Source organism: Prionailurus bengalensis, chromosome A2 (assembly GCF_016509475.1).
Source record: "Prionailurus bengalensis isolate Pbe53 chromosome A2, Fcat_Pben_1.1_paternal_pri, whole genome shotgun sequence".
Classification (NCBI taxonomy): Eukaryota; Metazoa; Chordata; class Mammalia; order Carnivora; family Felidae; genus Prionailurus; species Prionailurus bengalensis.
The window spans coordinates 9,172,881-9,186,599 of NC_057348.1; the positions used below are offsets into that span (position 1 = coordinate 9,172,881).

At 54.6% G+C, this 13,719-nt stretch overlaps 1 protein-coding gene and 1 long non-coding RNA gene across 3 annotated transcripts; both read right to left on the minus strand.

Annotated features, from left to right (window-relative positions):
• Positions 1-589: 589 nt before the first annotated feature.
• On the minus strand, positions 590-10,930 carry FARSA (phenylalanyl-tRNA synthetase subunit alpha). Of its 2 annotated transcripts, none has more exons than XM_043586712.1 (13): positions 10,310-10,930; positions 7,874-8,011; positions 7,693-7,791; positions 7,491-7,609; positions 6,465-6,557; positions 6,252-6,380; positions 6,060-6,175; positions 4,533-4,638; positions 4,338-4,437; positions 4,078-4,246; positions 3,898-3,975; positions 3,633-3,747; positions 590-2,959 (listed from the first exon to the last, which is right to left on the minus strand). In XM_043586712.1, the coding sequence occupies exons 1-13, from the start codon at positions 10,454-10,456 to the stop codon at positions 2,821-2,823; spliced, it is 1,548 nt and encodes a 515-aa protein (XP_043442647.1). In that variant the 5' UTR covers positions 10,457-10,930; the 3' UTR covers positions 590-2,820. The 2 variants fall into 2 exon arrangements, with proteins under 2 accessions (XP_043442647.1, XP_043442648.1); XM_043586713.1 differs by having other exon boundaries at positions 4,533-4,617; positions 10,310-10,929.
• A 1,222-nt stretch (positions 10,931-12,152) lies between these two features.
• Positions 12,153-13,686, minus strand: LOC122486948. The gene is made up of 2 exons (XR_006298280.1): positions 13,512-13,686; positions 12,153-12,416 (listed from the first exon to the last, which is right to left on the minus strand). It is a non-coding gene; the product is annotated as an uncharacterized LOC122486948 (long non-coding RNA).
• Between the last annotated feature and the right edge of the window lie 33 nt (positions 13,687-13,719).

Consider the following 13,719-nt stretch of genomic DNA (forward strand, 5'->3'; position numbering starts at 1 on the left):
TAGTGGGGAGGGAGAACAGGGGTTGTGGGTGAGGGATCAATGTTCGGCAGGTTTGGGCTGGGAGCCGAAGCAAGGGGTTAGGATTTTGCTCCAGTTCACTGGTAAGGTGGACCTGCTCTCTGAAACACCTGGCATAGTGTCCAGGTAGGAGAGGCAGCAGGGATCCTGCGCAGGGCTCTGTCTCCTGCCACACAAGGACGGGCACACATCTTGACACCTACATTCTGGAGAACGTGGCTTGAATCTGGGCTCTCTTACCAGCAAGACGGGCTGGAGGGGGCGGGGGGCGGGGCATAAAACTGCCACTCAATCTCAAAATCCCTCTTTGCCTGTAACTGAGGCAATGAAATCTAAAACGTCAGACTACTGTAAGGGATTCAGAGAAAAACATATGGAACACAATAGGAGTTTAATACAAAGCAGCTAACGTTGGTATCTTGTGGCAAAGCCACAATGTAAGCAAAATGTAGCTTCCTGCAGCACCAGATTTGAAGATTTGAGGATTATCTGAGAAAAATCTCAAAGATTTACTGTTAAGCATGCACACACAAACACGTACACACTGACCAGGAACAAAAGCAACACGCAATTTGCTGGAATTTTTTTTTAATGGTGCAGCGTCTGTGTAACTTCTGAAGACAAGCAAAGTCCAACCATGTTTTGTGAAAATAATATATACAATAGCAAAAGCTTAAAAACACAGGAGAATGAGAAATACCAAATTTAGGAGGGAGCAATCTCAGCAAGGTGCTGGCTAAAGGAGATAGGACAAGCCCACAGGCTCTTCAAACCATTAGGCACATGGATCTAAAATGTGAAAGACCCAAAACAAATACAATGTGCCGATTTGATCCAACCTGGGCAGATGGTGTTAGGCTTTTTTTTTTTTTTTAATGTTTATTCATTTTTGAAAAAGTGAGAGCACAAGCAGGGGTGGGACGGAGAGAGAGGGGGACACAGATTCCGAAGCAGGCTCCAGGCTCTGAGCTGTCAGCACAGAGCCTGATGCGGGGCTCGAACTCACCGACTGCGAGATCATGACCTGAGCCGAAGTCGGACGCTCAACCGTCTGAGCCACCCAGGCGCCCGTTAGGCTTAATTTTAACATTATATATGCTTCACCTTCCCCACCCACCTTCACTTTTCTGTGGCCTCACCTCTCCCTCCATTTCTGCATTTATCTGTTTATGCCTCCTGTGTTCCCTTCCCCCCCGCCCCCACCCCCCCCACGCCAGCTCCCAACGGCAGGGACCTGAATCAGCTTTGCGGTCTTCAGCTCAGGACGTTGCTGGGACTCAGGAGGTGCACATTTGTTGCATGAATGAGTATTTTTCCGTATGAGTGAATTAATTTGAAATAAAGGAAAAAAAATCGACCAAGTAGCCCTTGGGAGATTGGTGCCCACAGGCCCTGGGACTGGAGAAGCCCACGGCCTCAGCTGCCAACTGTTTGGGTTTAACGACGGCTTCATGGTTATACAACTGTTCACATTTCCAAAGTGCACTGACCCTGAAGATGTGGGGTGAGCAATGTGGAGGCTGAGATTTGCTTTAAAACATCTGCACAGAAACAGAGATCCCACTCACCGTTCAAGGTGGGCTCACGAAGTTCTGTCCTACTCATCTCCCTATTCTGAGCCCCGGTGAAATCCTTACGAGAATTTTTTTAATGTTCACTTATTTTTGAGAGAGAGACAGCTCGAACAGCGGAGGGGCAGAGAGAGAGAGAGAGAGAGAGAGAGACAACGGAATCCGAAGCAGGCTCCAGGCTCTGAGCTGTCAGCAGAGCCCGACATGGGGCTCGAACTCACGAACCGTGAGATCATGACCTGAGCTGAAGTCAGACGCTTAACCCACTGAGCCACCCAGGTGCCCCTTATGAGAATTGTTTTCCTAACATAAAAAGAGCAGCTTTTTAGGGGGAGGATGGAAGGATGAACAGGCAGAGCACAAGACTTTTAGGGCAGTGAAAACACTCTGCATGATACCGTAGCGATGGAAACACATCATCTTACGTTGTCCAAACCCAGAGAATGTACAACACCGAGCATGAACCACAATGTAAACCATGAACCAACCGTGGGTGACTGTGTAGTTCATTCATTGTAACAAATGCACCCCTCTGGCGGCGAAGATGTTGACAGAAGGGAGGCTGTGCACGCGTGGGGGCAGAAGGTATACGGGGAAATTTCCGTACTTTCTGCGCAATTTTGCTGTGCGCCAGAAACTGCTCTTTAAAAAAAAAGAGGAGGGGCAGGGGCGGTGTCTTAAAGTTGCCCCTGTCACCCCACCATGCTGGGCTCCCAGGGGGAATCTTGGCACCTGCCTTGACCTTCCCCTCCCAAATGCCCCTCGCCCGGGGCAGGGGGGCTTCTGTTCCATTCACCTAGAGGACAGCCTGGCACCACCAGGTGACGGGTAAATGCTTGATGGAGCCAGTCCTCCCCAGGGGGATGGAGCAGGCTCAGGCAAGCCAGGGGCTCCTGAGGTTCCAGGATCCCCAACCCACCACCCCTCACACCAAGGACTCCTCACACTCCTCCATCCCTAAGGAAAGGCACCATATGAGGACAAATGCCCACTTTATTAGCCAGCAGCTGGCCTGCAGGGCTCCCTAGGGCCCACCTTCATAGATCATACCTGCTACCTGCCCCCCACCCCCCACCCCTGGGACCGTGGGGCAGATGGGCAAAGAGGAGCTACCAGGGACGGGGGATGGCCTCACAGAGGCCTCATAAATACAAGAGGGTCACTGGCAGGGATGCAAAGGGGCTGGACGGCAGGGGCTCAGGGAAGGCGGGCTATCCCGGGGCGGTCCACGTCATGCGGCGCCCTGTGTCCGTGGGGGCCCCGGCTCAGCGTCTAGGCGGCACAGGGGGCTGTCGTACACCATCTGCAGGTTCACCTTGTGGCCCACCAGCTCCCGGATGTTGTTGATGCCATATTTGATCATTGTTGGGCTTTGGGTGGGGAGGGGAGGAAACAGTTTTAGCACCACGTCAGGTCACACTCTCCTCTGATCAGACCCTCTCCGACGGTTCCCATCTCCTTCGAATAAAAGCTCGAGTTGCTCCCAGGGCTCACAAGTCCCTGACGTGTCCTGTGTCCTGCCCCTTTCCCACCCTCATCTCATCTCACTCAGTGACTCACTCCCTCCAGCCACCTCGACCTTCTCAGTGTTCTCCAAACACAGCACGCACATTCCTGCCTCAGGGCCTTTGCACTGCCTGTTCCTGCTGACTGAACACCCTTCCCAGTATTCCCCTGGCTTACCCCATTCACCTCCAGTCTTTGCTCAGATACCACCTCTTCCTCGAAGCCTTCCCTGACAACCCTGTCTCCTTAGTCCTCCCTGCTGCATTTTCCCTACAGCACTTACTGGCCTCAGACACACTCCAGACTTTACCTGTTCGATTTACTTATGTATCTTACTAATTATCATCCTTTTCACTGCACTACGACCCTAACTTCACAGAGGCAGGGACGTGGGCTGTCATCCTCATAGCACAGGACCAAGCATACAGCAGATGCTCACTAAAGGCTTATCGAGTGAGTGAATAGACGGACGGTGCTGGAGGTCTGCAGGCCCCCGGGCCCGTCAAGTCAGACACCCTGAGTGGTTTGGGCACTCACCGCTCCAGGGAGAGGCCCCAAGCAATGACTGACACGTTTTCGGGGAGTCCCATGGGCAGCAGCATCTCGGGGCGGAAGATCCCAGAATTCCCGACTTCCACCCACTTCCTCAGGCCTGTAAAAGCAGAAGGACAGGGCAGATCGTGTGGATGATGCCGGGTCTGGCAGTGAGCTTGGGAGTGGGCTTGGCAGTGAAAGGGACCCGGGCTGAGCGTAGGCAGCCTGAGACATCCCTCCCCCTCCCAGGACCAGGTTCCACCCTGACCTTGGTGGTAGCTGAACACCTCCATGCTGGGCTCCGTGTAGGGGTTGTAGGCCGGCTTGAAGCGCAGCTGGGTAATACCTGGGCAGGGGAAGCGGGGGAACAGAGGAGTGGAAGATGAGCCTGGCGGCCATGGCATCCTCGGCCCCACTAACACCGCCCACTGTGGCCCCGCCTGCCTACCCAGCTTCGTGAAGAACTCCCGCAGGACGCCCATGAGGTGGCCTAGGGTGAGGCCGTGGTCAGCCACCACACCCTCGATCTGGTGGAACTCGGCCAGGTGTGTGGCATCTAGGGTCTCGTTTCGGAACACACGATCGATGGAGAAGTACTTGGCCGGCGTGAAGGGCTTCTGGGGGCGACAGGCAGGCCAGGCCCGGGAGTAGGTCAGAAGGCCGGTAGGACAGCCCCCAGCCTCCCCCACTGCCCAGGCTGAGCTGCACCTTCTGGGCCAGGCGGTAGAGGGCGCGGGCACTGGCCGACGTGGTGTGCGTGCGCAGCAGGTTTTTCCGGGCCTCTTCCAGCTTCCAGTTGTACTTGTACCTTCGGGGGGACAAATGGCAAGTCCACGTTGTGGCCTTCAGGTCCCCGACCTTCTTCCCCCATCCCGACACCCCGAAGCCCTGGGCCCGCCTCACCCCTGTGAGCCGTAGCCACCCTGAGAGTGGGTCCGCTTGACCCGATGGACGTAGTCCATTGGAAGCTGCAGGGCCTCAGCTGGATCTGGGCAGGACAGAGCATCACCTGGTCAGTCAAGGAGCATTTCTCAAACAGCCACTGCACAGAGGACAGACAGCAACGCGTGCAGCTCCCACCCTCGCCACCCACGGCAGCCAGAGGGTGCTGGCGAACATCCAAGTCAGTCACATCCCTCCTCTGCCCAGAGCCCTCCGTCTCCCTGGGGGTGGGGGGAGGTGACGAAGCTCGCTCTCTGGTGATGCAGTCCTGTCACCTCCCATTCCTTCCTAACTGATCACTCCCTCCAGTCACAGGGCCTCCCAGCTGATACGTCAGCATACCAGGCACATTCCAGCCTCAGGACCTTTGCACTGGCTATTCTCTCCTGGAACTTTCCTTCCCAGATATGGTTCTCATCCTTATGTCCTTTGGCCTTTACTTAAACAAAGGCTTGATTTTATTTAACGTTTATTTATTTTTGAGACAGAGAGAAACAGAGCATGAACGGGGGAGGGTCAGAGAGAGAGAGAGAGAGAGACACAGAATCTGAAACAGGCTCCAGGCTCTGAGCTGTCAGCACAGAGCCCGATGCGGGGCCCGAACCCACGGAGCTCAAGATCATGACCTGAGCCGAAGTCGGACGCTCAACCGACTGAGCCACCCAGGCGCCCTGCGGTAACCCAGGTGTTTAATAAAGATCCTGGCACACAGGAGAGGCCGAACAATCACTTGTTGTGTGAATATGCAAGTTCTTAAGATCCCTTTCCAGAAACATCATTTTGGTGCACCTGAAAAGCCTGACATCAAATCCCAGCTTCACCGCTTATAAGCCGTGTGACCCTGGCAAGCCATGTTCCTTCTCTGAACCCCACTTTCCTCATTTATATAAGAGAGCTAACAGCGGTACTTCCTACAATTGGCAGGAGAATTAGAACAGCGGCTGGCATATGGTGAGTACTTAATAAGTTTTGGGGGCCATGGTAACTATGACAGCAATGCCACTGTTGCTCCTGGCCGGGTAACAGGCACCCAACTCAGTGGCCTCCCCTGCCTTCCTGTGCGGGACGATGACAATCACTGTGGAAAATCATTCAATTTCAGACAGTACTAAGCACTGCGAAAAAAAGAAAAAAACGGGAACCAAGCTTAGAGACTAGGGACGAGGGATGTTTTGACCTTGGGGGGGGACAAAGGCATGTCAAGGTGGCCTCTATGAGCTGACACGTTAGCAGAGGTCTGATGCTGCAGCCCACCTCGAAGATCTGGGAGAAGATGGTCCTTGGCCAAGAGCTGCCTGGCAGCACGGGCCAGAGCCACAAAGTGGACAGGACAGGACGTGGGAGGAAGTCACAGAGGTCAATGGGCCCAGCTCACAGTGGCCCGCTGGGCCACAGCGAGGATGGAGTTTATTCCGTCAAGTAAGTATGCCACTCCAAAAAGTTCTGCCCGGGCCTGGCGCCTCTGATGGTGGCGCCCACCCCACCTACCTCGAAGGAAGAAGGTGTCGTGTTGGTCACGTGCTGGGTGCTGCTGGGGCTGGAAAAGTGCATCAAAGTTCCAGAAGGAGCTCTCGATGAAGTTGTCGGTCGGCATCTCCGTGAACCTGGAGGGAGATGAAGCCTGACCGTCTGGCCTGAGCCCTGTGGCTGGGCCGACCCCACCCCCGGCCCTGTGCTCACCCCATCTCCAGGAAGATCTGCCGGAACTGCGTGCGGACCTTGAGCAGAGGGTGCAGGTGGCCGCTATCTGGGAGGACGCCATGGGCCAAGAAATTGTACGGCTTGAAGGGCCGGTCCCGCCAGGAGCCGCTGTCAGAGGATGCAGGGCACAGGGGCCTGGTGAGGGCTGCCCTCCCTCCCCGACCTACCCCAGTCCCTGGGGCCACTCCCTACCTGGAGATCATCTCTGGGCTCAGCTCTGTCTCCTGTTTGGAGATGCTGGTACTGAAGGCACTGCCTTTGCTCACCCAGTAGGTCTTCAGGGTCCTGAGGCCAGAGGAGAGGAGGGGTTGCCCACTGTCACCTCTTTCCAGAGGCTTCCCTTGAACTCCTATCTGAGGCTGACCCCAACACTCCCCACTCAGTCGCTCTACTTTATTTTCTTCCCAACATTTATCGTCACCGGAAATTCTCTTATTTGGCCCACACCTACATTGCTGTGCCCATTCACTTATTCGTTCAGCAAGCATTTAACTAGAATCTACTATGTGCCAGGACCTGTTCAAGGTACTTAAGCACTCAGCTGAGTAAGAATAATAGGTTAAGCCTCAAGGGTTTATCCCGTGCCAGGCTCTCTTCTCTTCCACTGCAATCATCCCACTACTTTGTGAAAAGAGGTCATTTGACAGATGAGGAACCTGAGGCCCAGAAAGATCGAATGCCTTGGCAAAGGTCACCCAACTAGTAAGTGCCAGGAGCCCGGACCTGGATTGGGCAGCCCTCCTCCAGTCTGTGTTCTCATAACCACTATGCCACTTGGTACCTGCTCAAAGGGTACGTCAGCCCTGTGAGAGCAGAGCCCCCAGCCTGTGCAGGTCCCAGCATTCAATCAATTTCAGACACTGAAATCAGAGCCGTAAAGGAAATAAACATGGCACCCAGAATGGAAAGTATAAGCGAGCAGCTTTTACGGAACTCAAAGGGAGAGATCGGTGTCAGGATGGCCTCTTTAAGGTGACACACAGGCACAGGTGTGATGCGCAAGCTGGGCTTAAGAGGAGACGGTTCTCGGCAGAACTCGTGGCATGAGCGAAGGCCCTGAGGCGGCATGAACCTGGCGTGAGTGCTTGACAACCATAGGGTAAAACACAGCTTGGAGGACACTGACAGCACTGCCCCAGTGTGGGCAGGACGGCTCCCTCCCCCCACGCCTCCGGGACCACACAGGTGATGGCTGATGGAAAGGGGGCACCCACTCACACTTCGGTCAGCAGTTTCCTCTTCCTGAGCTCACTCCTTTCCTTCTCACCCAGCTTCTCAGCCTGCCCACCCTGGACCAGTTGGAGCCGCCGCTGCACCTCGTCCTCCACGCTGTCCACCTGCCGTGATGATGACAGGTGTGAGGCACTGTGAGGGCCAGGTGCCCATGTGCACACCTGCCCGCCTGTACGCAGGGACTCACCACTCGGAACACACGGGGCCCATCAGCTGCACTCTTATCCACGCGGATCCACTTGTTGGACATGGCCTTGCTGAAGCCCACCTTGCCGCTGGGCAGTCGCTGGGGGAGTAAGGCCACAGTAAGTGGAGCATGGGGCCACCTGACCCCGTCACCTCCCTGGGCCTTGTCCCTAGGCCCTTACCATAAGCTCGCTCTGGGCCAGGCCCTCCGGGGGGATGCTGCGAAACACCCGGGCCTCATGGCTGCCCTCCCGGGCTATCTCCTCGCCCTCAGCGGTAAGCTCCCAGCGCTTGGTGGAACGTAGCTCAGCCTCAATGATCTGCAGGGAAATGGGGGAGGGGGCGCGCACAGAGACAGGGTTCAGAGCCAGGCACGCCCTCACCACAGCACTGGGCTTGCAGAGTGCCTGAAGCCTGCCTCACATCCGAGCTGCACCACTTCCCAGCTGAGTGACTGACTGCCCCTTGCTGAGCCTCAGTTTCCCTTCTGTAACATGCAGATAATGAGAGATGGCTCACACCTCCCAGAGTGAGGTAAAGTCCTAAGAATGGTACCTAGCAAAAAAATAAATTCGATTGCTTTCGAATCCAAGAAAGATTTTTAAGGTCCCAGGTGAATTGACTTGTCTCCACATTTGACGTGTTCACATCTCAGCGCCCGGAGTGTCAGAGAAGGGCCCCCGTGTCCACATGACACACAGGGACCCAAAGCTCCACGGTAAGGATGGGTCCAGGTCGTATAAAGAGGGGCAAGGCCGGCTGGGGCCCATAGGGCTTAGCTCCCTTTTCATTCTAATTCCCAGCTCTGCTCCTCACTCCCTGTGTGAACTTGGGAAAGTTGTTAAACTTCCCTGAGCGAGTTTTCTTATCCACAAGACAAGGGTGTGATGGGCTCTACCACAGGAAGTTTTCTTGACAAGTAACGGATTCAGTAAGCAGCAAATACTGCATAAATTCTAACCACTGTTCCTATCATTGTTATTACCATCTCTGCTGTGAAACTGAACCACATCAAATAGCCACTATTTAACCTTCTGTGACCAGCACAAGTCAATTCCACATCAAACAAGGTACTGTCACCCCACAAAATACCTTTCCTGCACTGATAACCTCAGGATCTGCAGCCTGAATACTCAATTTCTTTGTCTTTTAAAAATTTTGTTGGGGCGCCTCGGTGGCGCAGTCGGTTAAAGCGTCCGACTTCAGCCAGGTCACGATCTCGCGGTCCGTGAGTTCGAGCCCGCGTCGGGCTCTGGGCTGATGGCTTGGAGCCTGGAGCCTGTTTCCGATTCTGTGTCTCCCTCTCTCTCTGCCCCTCCCCCGTTCATGCTCTGTCTCTCTCTGTCCCAAAAATAAACGTTCAAAAAAAAGAAAATTAAAAAAAAATTTTTTGTTAATGTTTATTCATTTTTGAGAGAGAGAGAGAGAGAGAGAGATAGCATGAGCTGGGGAGGGGCAGAGAGAGAGAGAGGGAGACACGGAATCCAAAGCAGGGTCCAAGCCCTGAGCTGTAAGCACAGAGCCAGATGTGGAGCTCAAACTCGTGAACCAGGAGATTATGACCTGAGCCGAAGTCAGATGTTCGACTGAGGCACCCAGGCTCCCCTGAATGCTTAATTTCAAATCCAGGTTTGCCTGTCCCTTCTCATGACGCTGATCAAGTTACTGACCAGTGCTCAGAAACTGTCACATCTGCAAAGCGGGCGTAACAGTGCTAACATCCTCCGGTTATGGCAAGGACTAGAGGATAAATGAAGTTGAGACCAAAGTGGGGCACAGAATATGAGTTCAATGAATACATACCCCAGTTATATTTTCTGATTCCTAGCCTTGAGGATCCAGCCTCCTGGGGGGCCTACAGGCCTCTCGGAATCTCCTCTTATGGCTCTGTCACCTTTCACTTGTCCAAGTCAAAAAGGCTGGGCTTCATCCATGCTCCCCCTGCCTTGCCAGGAATCCCCTCTCCCTTCCACCCGCCTCCCTACAGCCAGACACCATGCCCTCTACCCTGGGGATGTGCCAGCCTCTGCCTTCCTCCCCTCACCACCAGTCCTGCCCCTGCCAATCCTTCCCCAAAGTGATGCAGACAGCACATACATCTGACTGGCTCCAGCTCCCCCAGTACCCCCCTGAGATAAAGACCTACGAGGCCTTGTAAGTTTTGGCTCTACTAATGCCTTTCTACGCCTGTTTCCCGTTCCCACCATTGATCCTGAAGCTTTCCTCCTCAGTGCAGAGGCCCGACTCGGCTGCCACCTCCTCCAGGACGTTCTCTTTGACTCCCCAGGCTGGGCCAGCTGTCACCTCTGGGTTGCCTGTGCTTCCTCCATCACTCTGCAGGTCACCTGAGGGTCTCCCTCATTAGATCGCAATCTCCGTGAGGGCAGGGACCGCCTCTTCCTGGTCCACCAACGTGCCCCTCGCCCCCGCCAACTCTCTCTCAATGGACATTTACTGCGAACGGAACGTCAGCGCTCCCGGGCTCTCGCTTGTTTCCGACTCCCTGCCCGCGCACCCCAGGATGGACTCCTGAAGGACTCCCCAAGAAGCAGTGCCTTCCAGGCAAGAGGACTGCAGGTACAAAAGCGAGAAGGCCAGGCGTCACGGGCCCGACTTACCTCTCCCAGCGCCTGCAGGCTCTTCACTGCGCCCACCACTGCCTGGTGCTCCACGCCCAGCTTAGCCGCCAGCTCCGCGCTGTCCAGGCCGCCATCGGCCGCCGCCAGCTGCCTCAGCAGCACCTCCGCCACCGGGCCGTCCGCCATGGCTGTGCCCAGCGTGCTCGGCGTATCCCGCCGGAGCCTGAACAACCGGAACCGGAACCGGCGCCGGGAGTGTGTGTCGCCATCTTGAGCGTGGCGGACCTAGTGCCGGGCTCAGAATGCCGCCATCTTCAGTGTGGCGATGGAAACTTAGGGGGTGGGAGGGACACCGTGCCCACCTCCACCCTAGCTGCAATAGTGGTGTCTGGTGGACTAGAGAGGCCAAATTGCAAACCTCAAGGACAGAATCACAGAGTTGTTTTAAGTGTCACCCAGCCCCACCTCCAGCAGGCGGTGTGACCTTGGACTTCTGTCTCTCTGTGCCCAGGAGCCCTCTGCCTTTCTGTATTGGCCTGTGAGAGGGCTGTAGGTGGTGGGCTTCAGGGACAGTCATTCCCTGGTCAACTACTTTTAAGGTGCCCCCCCCCCCCTTAAATTTTAGTGTTTATTTTTAAGAGAGAGAAAACAAACAGTGGGGGAGGGGGGGAGAGAGAGAGGGAGAGAGAATCCCAAGCAGGCTCCACACTGTCAGCGCAGAGCCTGGCTGGGCTTGTTCCCACAAACTGTGAGATCATGACCTGAGCCAATATCAAAAGTCAGACACTTACCTAAGACACTCAGGCGCCCTTACTTTTTTTTTTTTTAATTTTTTTTTTCAACGTTTATTTATTTTGGGGACAGAGAGAGACAGAGCATGAACGGGGGAGGGGCAGAGAGAGAGGGAGGCACAGAATCGGAAACAGGCTCCAGGCTCTGAGCCATCAGCCCAGAGCCCAACGCGGGGCTCGAACTCACGGACCGCGAGATCGTGACCTGGCTGAAGTCGGACGCTTAACCGACTGCGCCACCCAGGCGCCCCACAGGTGCCCTTACTTTTAAGTTTTTAAAGGGAGACTAGGTAGGGACTCTCCCTATATACAAAGGGGAGAGGGAGTCAACTAATAATAGTTACAGTCAAGGTAGCAGCTAACCTACATGGACATCCCTGTGTGCTCTGCCCAGTGCTAAGTGCTTCAGGTGTGTTTTTTCATTTTCCCAAAAACTTTGATACAGATATTGATATCATCGCCATTTCACAAATGTGAAAATGGAGGCTCAAGAGGGTGGTAGGTCTCTAGCAAGAAACAGTTGCTAGATATGGTGCCAGAAGCTATAAACACCTCCGATCCCACCCCCCATCCCTGAATGCTCAGAGAAGATCAATATCAGGGCAATAATGCATACTCGAAACCAGTTCTGGCCTGTAGAGATAGAATGCGGGACACAAATCTAATTTTAAGCTTTCCAGTAGCAGTGTCAAAAATAAAATGGGTGAAATTAATTGGAAGAATTTACCAAACTTGCCAGGTCCAAATGATTATTTCCATACTTACTGCAAAATTACTAATGAAATACTTCACATTCTTTTTCCATACTAAGTCTCCAGAATCTGATGAGTGCTTCTACGGTTATGGCACATCTCAGTTGGGACAAGCTACATTTCAAATGGTCAACAGTCACATGTGGCCAGTGGAGATTATAGTGGGCAGTGTAAGATTCTAATCCCATTTATGCCACTCACCCAAATCGCTTAATCCTTCTGTGCCTGTTTCCTTGCCTGGATAGAGATGCTATAAACACAGGTTATTTAAGTGAAAATACTACCCACACATGTACACGTACTTGCTAAGAGTCAACTGTGTGGAGCATGTGACAAGTACGATTCTAAGCAGAACACCTTTACCCATTTAACCATCACCATTACTATTTGAGCCGGGAAGATGGGTTTACGCAACATCACCCAATCCTGACCCTACGGTAAGCTCCTGATCAAAATGCGGGATGTGTCCCTCAAAGTCCCTTCTTGGCTTCAAGGCACTTTCTTCCTGTTTTGTTTATTGAATTCCTCCAAGAGTCTTTCCTTCTGTCTGTCACATAGCAAGTAGATTTTAAGCCTGCCGGGTGCCAGGTGCTGCAAGAGACACTGGGGGATGGTAAAGTGAGTAAGACCGTCAGAGTGTCCACATTCGAGCAGGAAGCACCAAGCTCATGTGTGCATGACATATGGCGGAAGGGAGGGAAGGCTGGAGGGTCAGTGGCAGGCCTGCAGTGCCCACCCCAGATTGGGGCTCCTCATGACCAGGGATTGGGGGGGGGGTTCAGGTTGGCTGATACTGGATACTGCCTGGGGCAGAACCCCAACTTCTCCAAGACTCCTTATTCCTCCCTTTTCTGAGTCCCCACCACTATCCCCGAAGCACCCCCCCCCCTCCCTGCTTTTGCCAGGATTCCCCCTTCCAAGCCCACGTTCCCAGGTCCAGAGCCTGTTTGCTCAGGGTTTGGGAAACCCCCAGCCCTCCTTCCTGCTTCCTGCAGCTTGGGGGCAGGGAGATGGTGTCTGTCACTGTCAGTCACGTGCCTTTGGCTTCAGAAGACTCTAGACGCAGGGGTCCTGCCCATCTCCCTTGGACTTTATCTTCCCCACCATCTGTCTCTTTTTTTCCTCCCCAACGGAACCCCCATCCTCTCTTCTTTAGCCGTTTAATTGCAAAAGGCAGGCCGTTTGTGGGAGACCACAGGCAGCGACCCCTTTACTGGCTGAGGGAGGGGTAAAGGAGAGGCCGCAATTAGAGGAACAACCCTACCCCACTCTGGGAACCACAGCCTATAGTCACATCTTGGAGCCTTCTGGGCTTCCTTCCCTCTGTCCCAGGACAACCCTAACAGCACTGAAAGCGGTTTTGTAGGGCGGCACCTAGCCAAAGTTTCTCCGCCTAGCCTCTTAGGGGCTCCTGTGTCTTCAGATGCTAAGTGACTTGCCCCGGTCACACAGCAGCAGTCTGACAGGCGGCCAGGGCACTAGGGGCCAGAGAGGAGAGAGCTAACATTTTACTCTCTGGCCTGCAAGGCTGTGGCACCGGGATGAAGTGAAGACCCAAGGACTCGGCCTCTGAGTTCAGGCGCCCTCTGCCCCACCGTGGCCCGGGGCGGGGGCGGGGGCGAGCGAGAGCGAACGCGTCAGTAGGGGTTCCCCAACTGCAGGGTAGAAAGTGGCTGGGAAAACCTTGCCCACCCTTACCCGCGGAGGGGACGAGAGAAGGCGAGCTGGGGCAGGACCCCGGTCCTGAGCAGTGACAGCGGCACTCGCGCGCGTTCTTTAAACTCCCAGATCGGGAGCTAAGCGCGCGGGCTAGGGCGGGGTTGGGTCGAGGTCTGGTCACATGACCTGGCCAGAGGGGCTCGAGGCCCCCACCACATCGGTGGGCGGCCCCCACAACGCGTGGTCG

Coding starts and splice junctions, on each gene's coding strand:
- FARSA (XM_043586712.1), bottom strand. CDS start 10,456: ATGGCGGACGGCCCGGTGGCGGAGGTGCTGCTGAGGCAGCTGGCGGCG. Junction 4,438..4,532: donor GGTGGCTACGGCTCACAGGG/GTGAGGCGGGCC, acceptor GTCCCCCCGAAG/GTACAAGTACAACTGGAAGC. Junction 3,748..3,897: donor GGTGTTCAGCTACCACCAAG/GTCAGGGTGGAA, acceptor CTGCTTTTACAG/GCCTGAGGAAGTGGGTGGAA.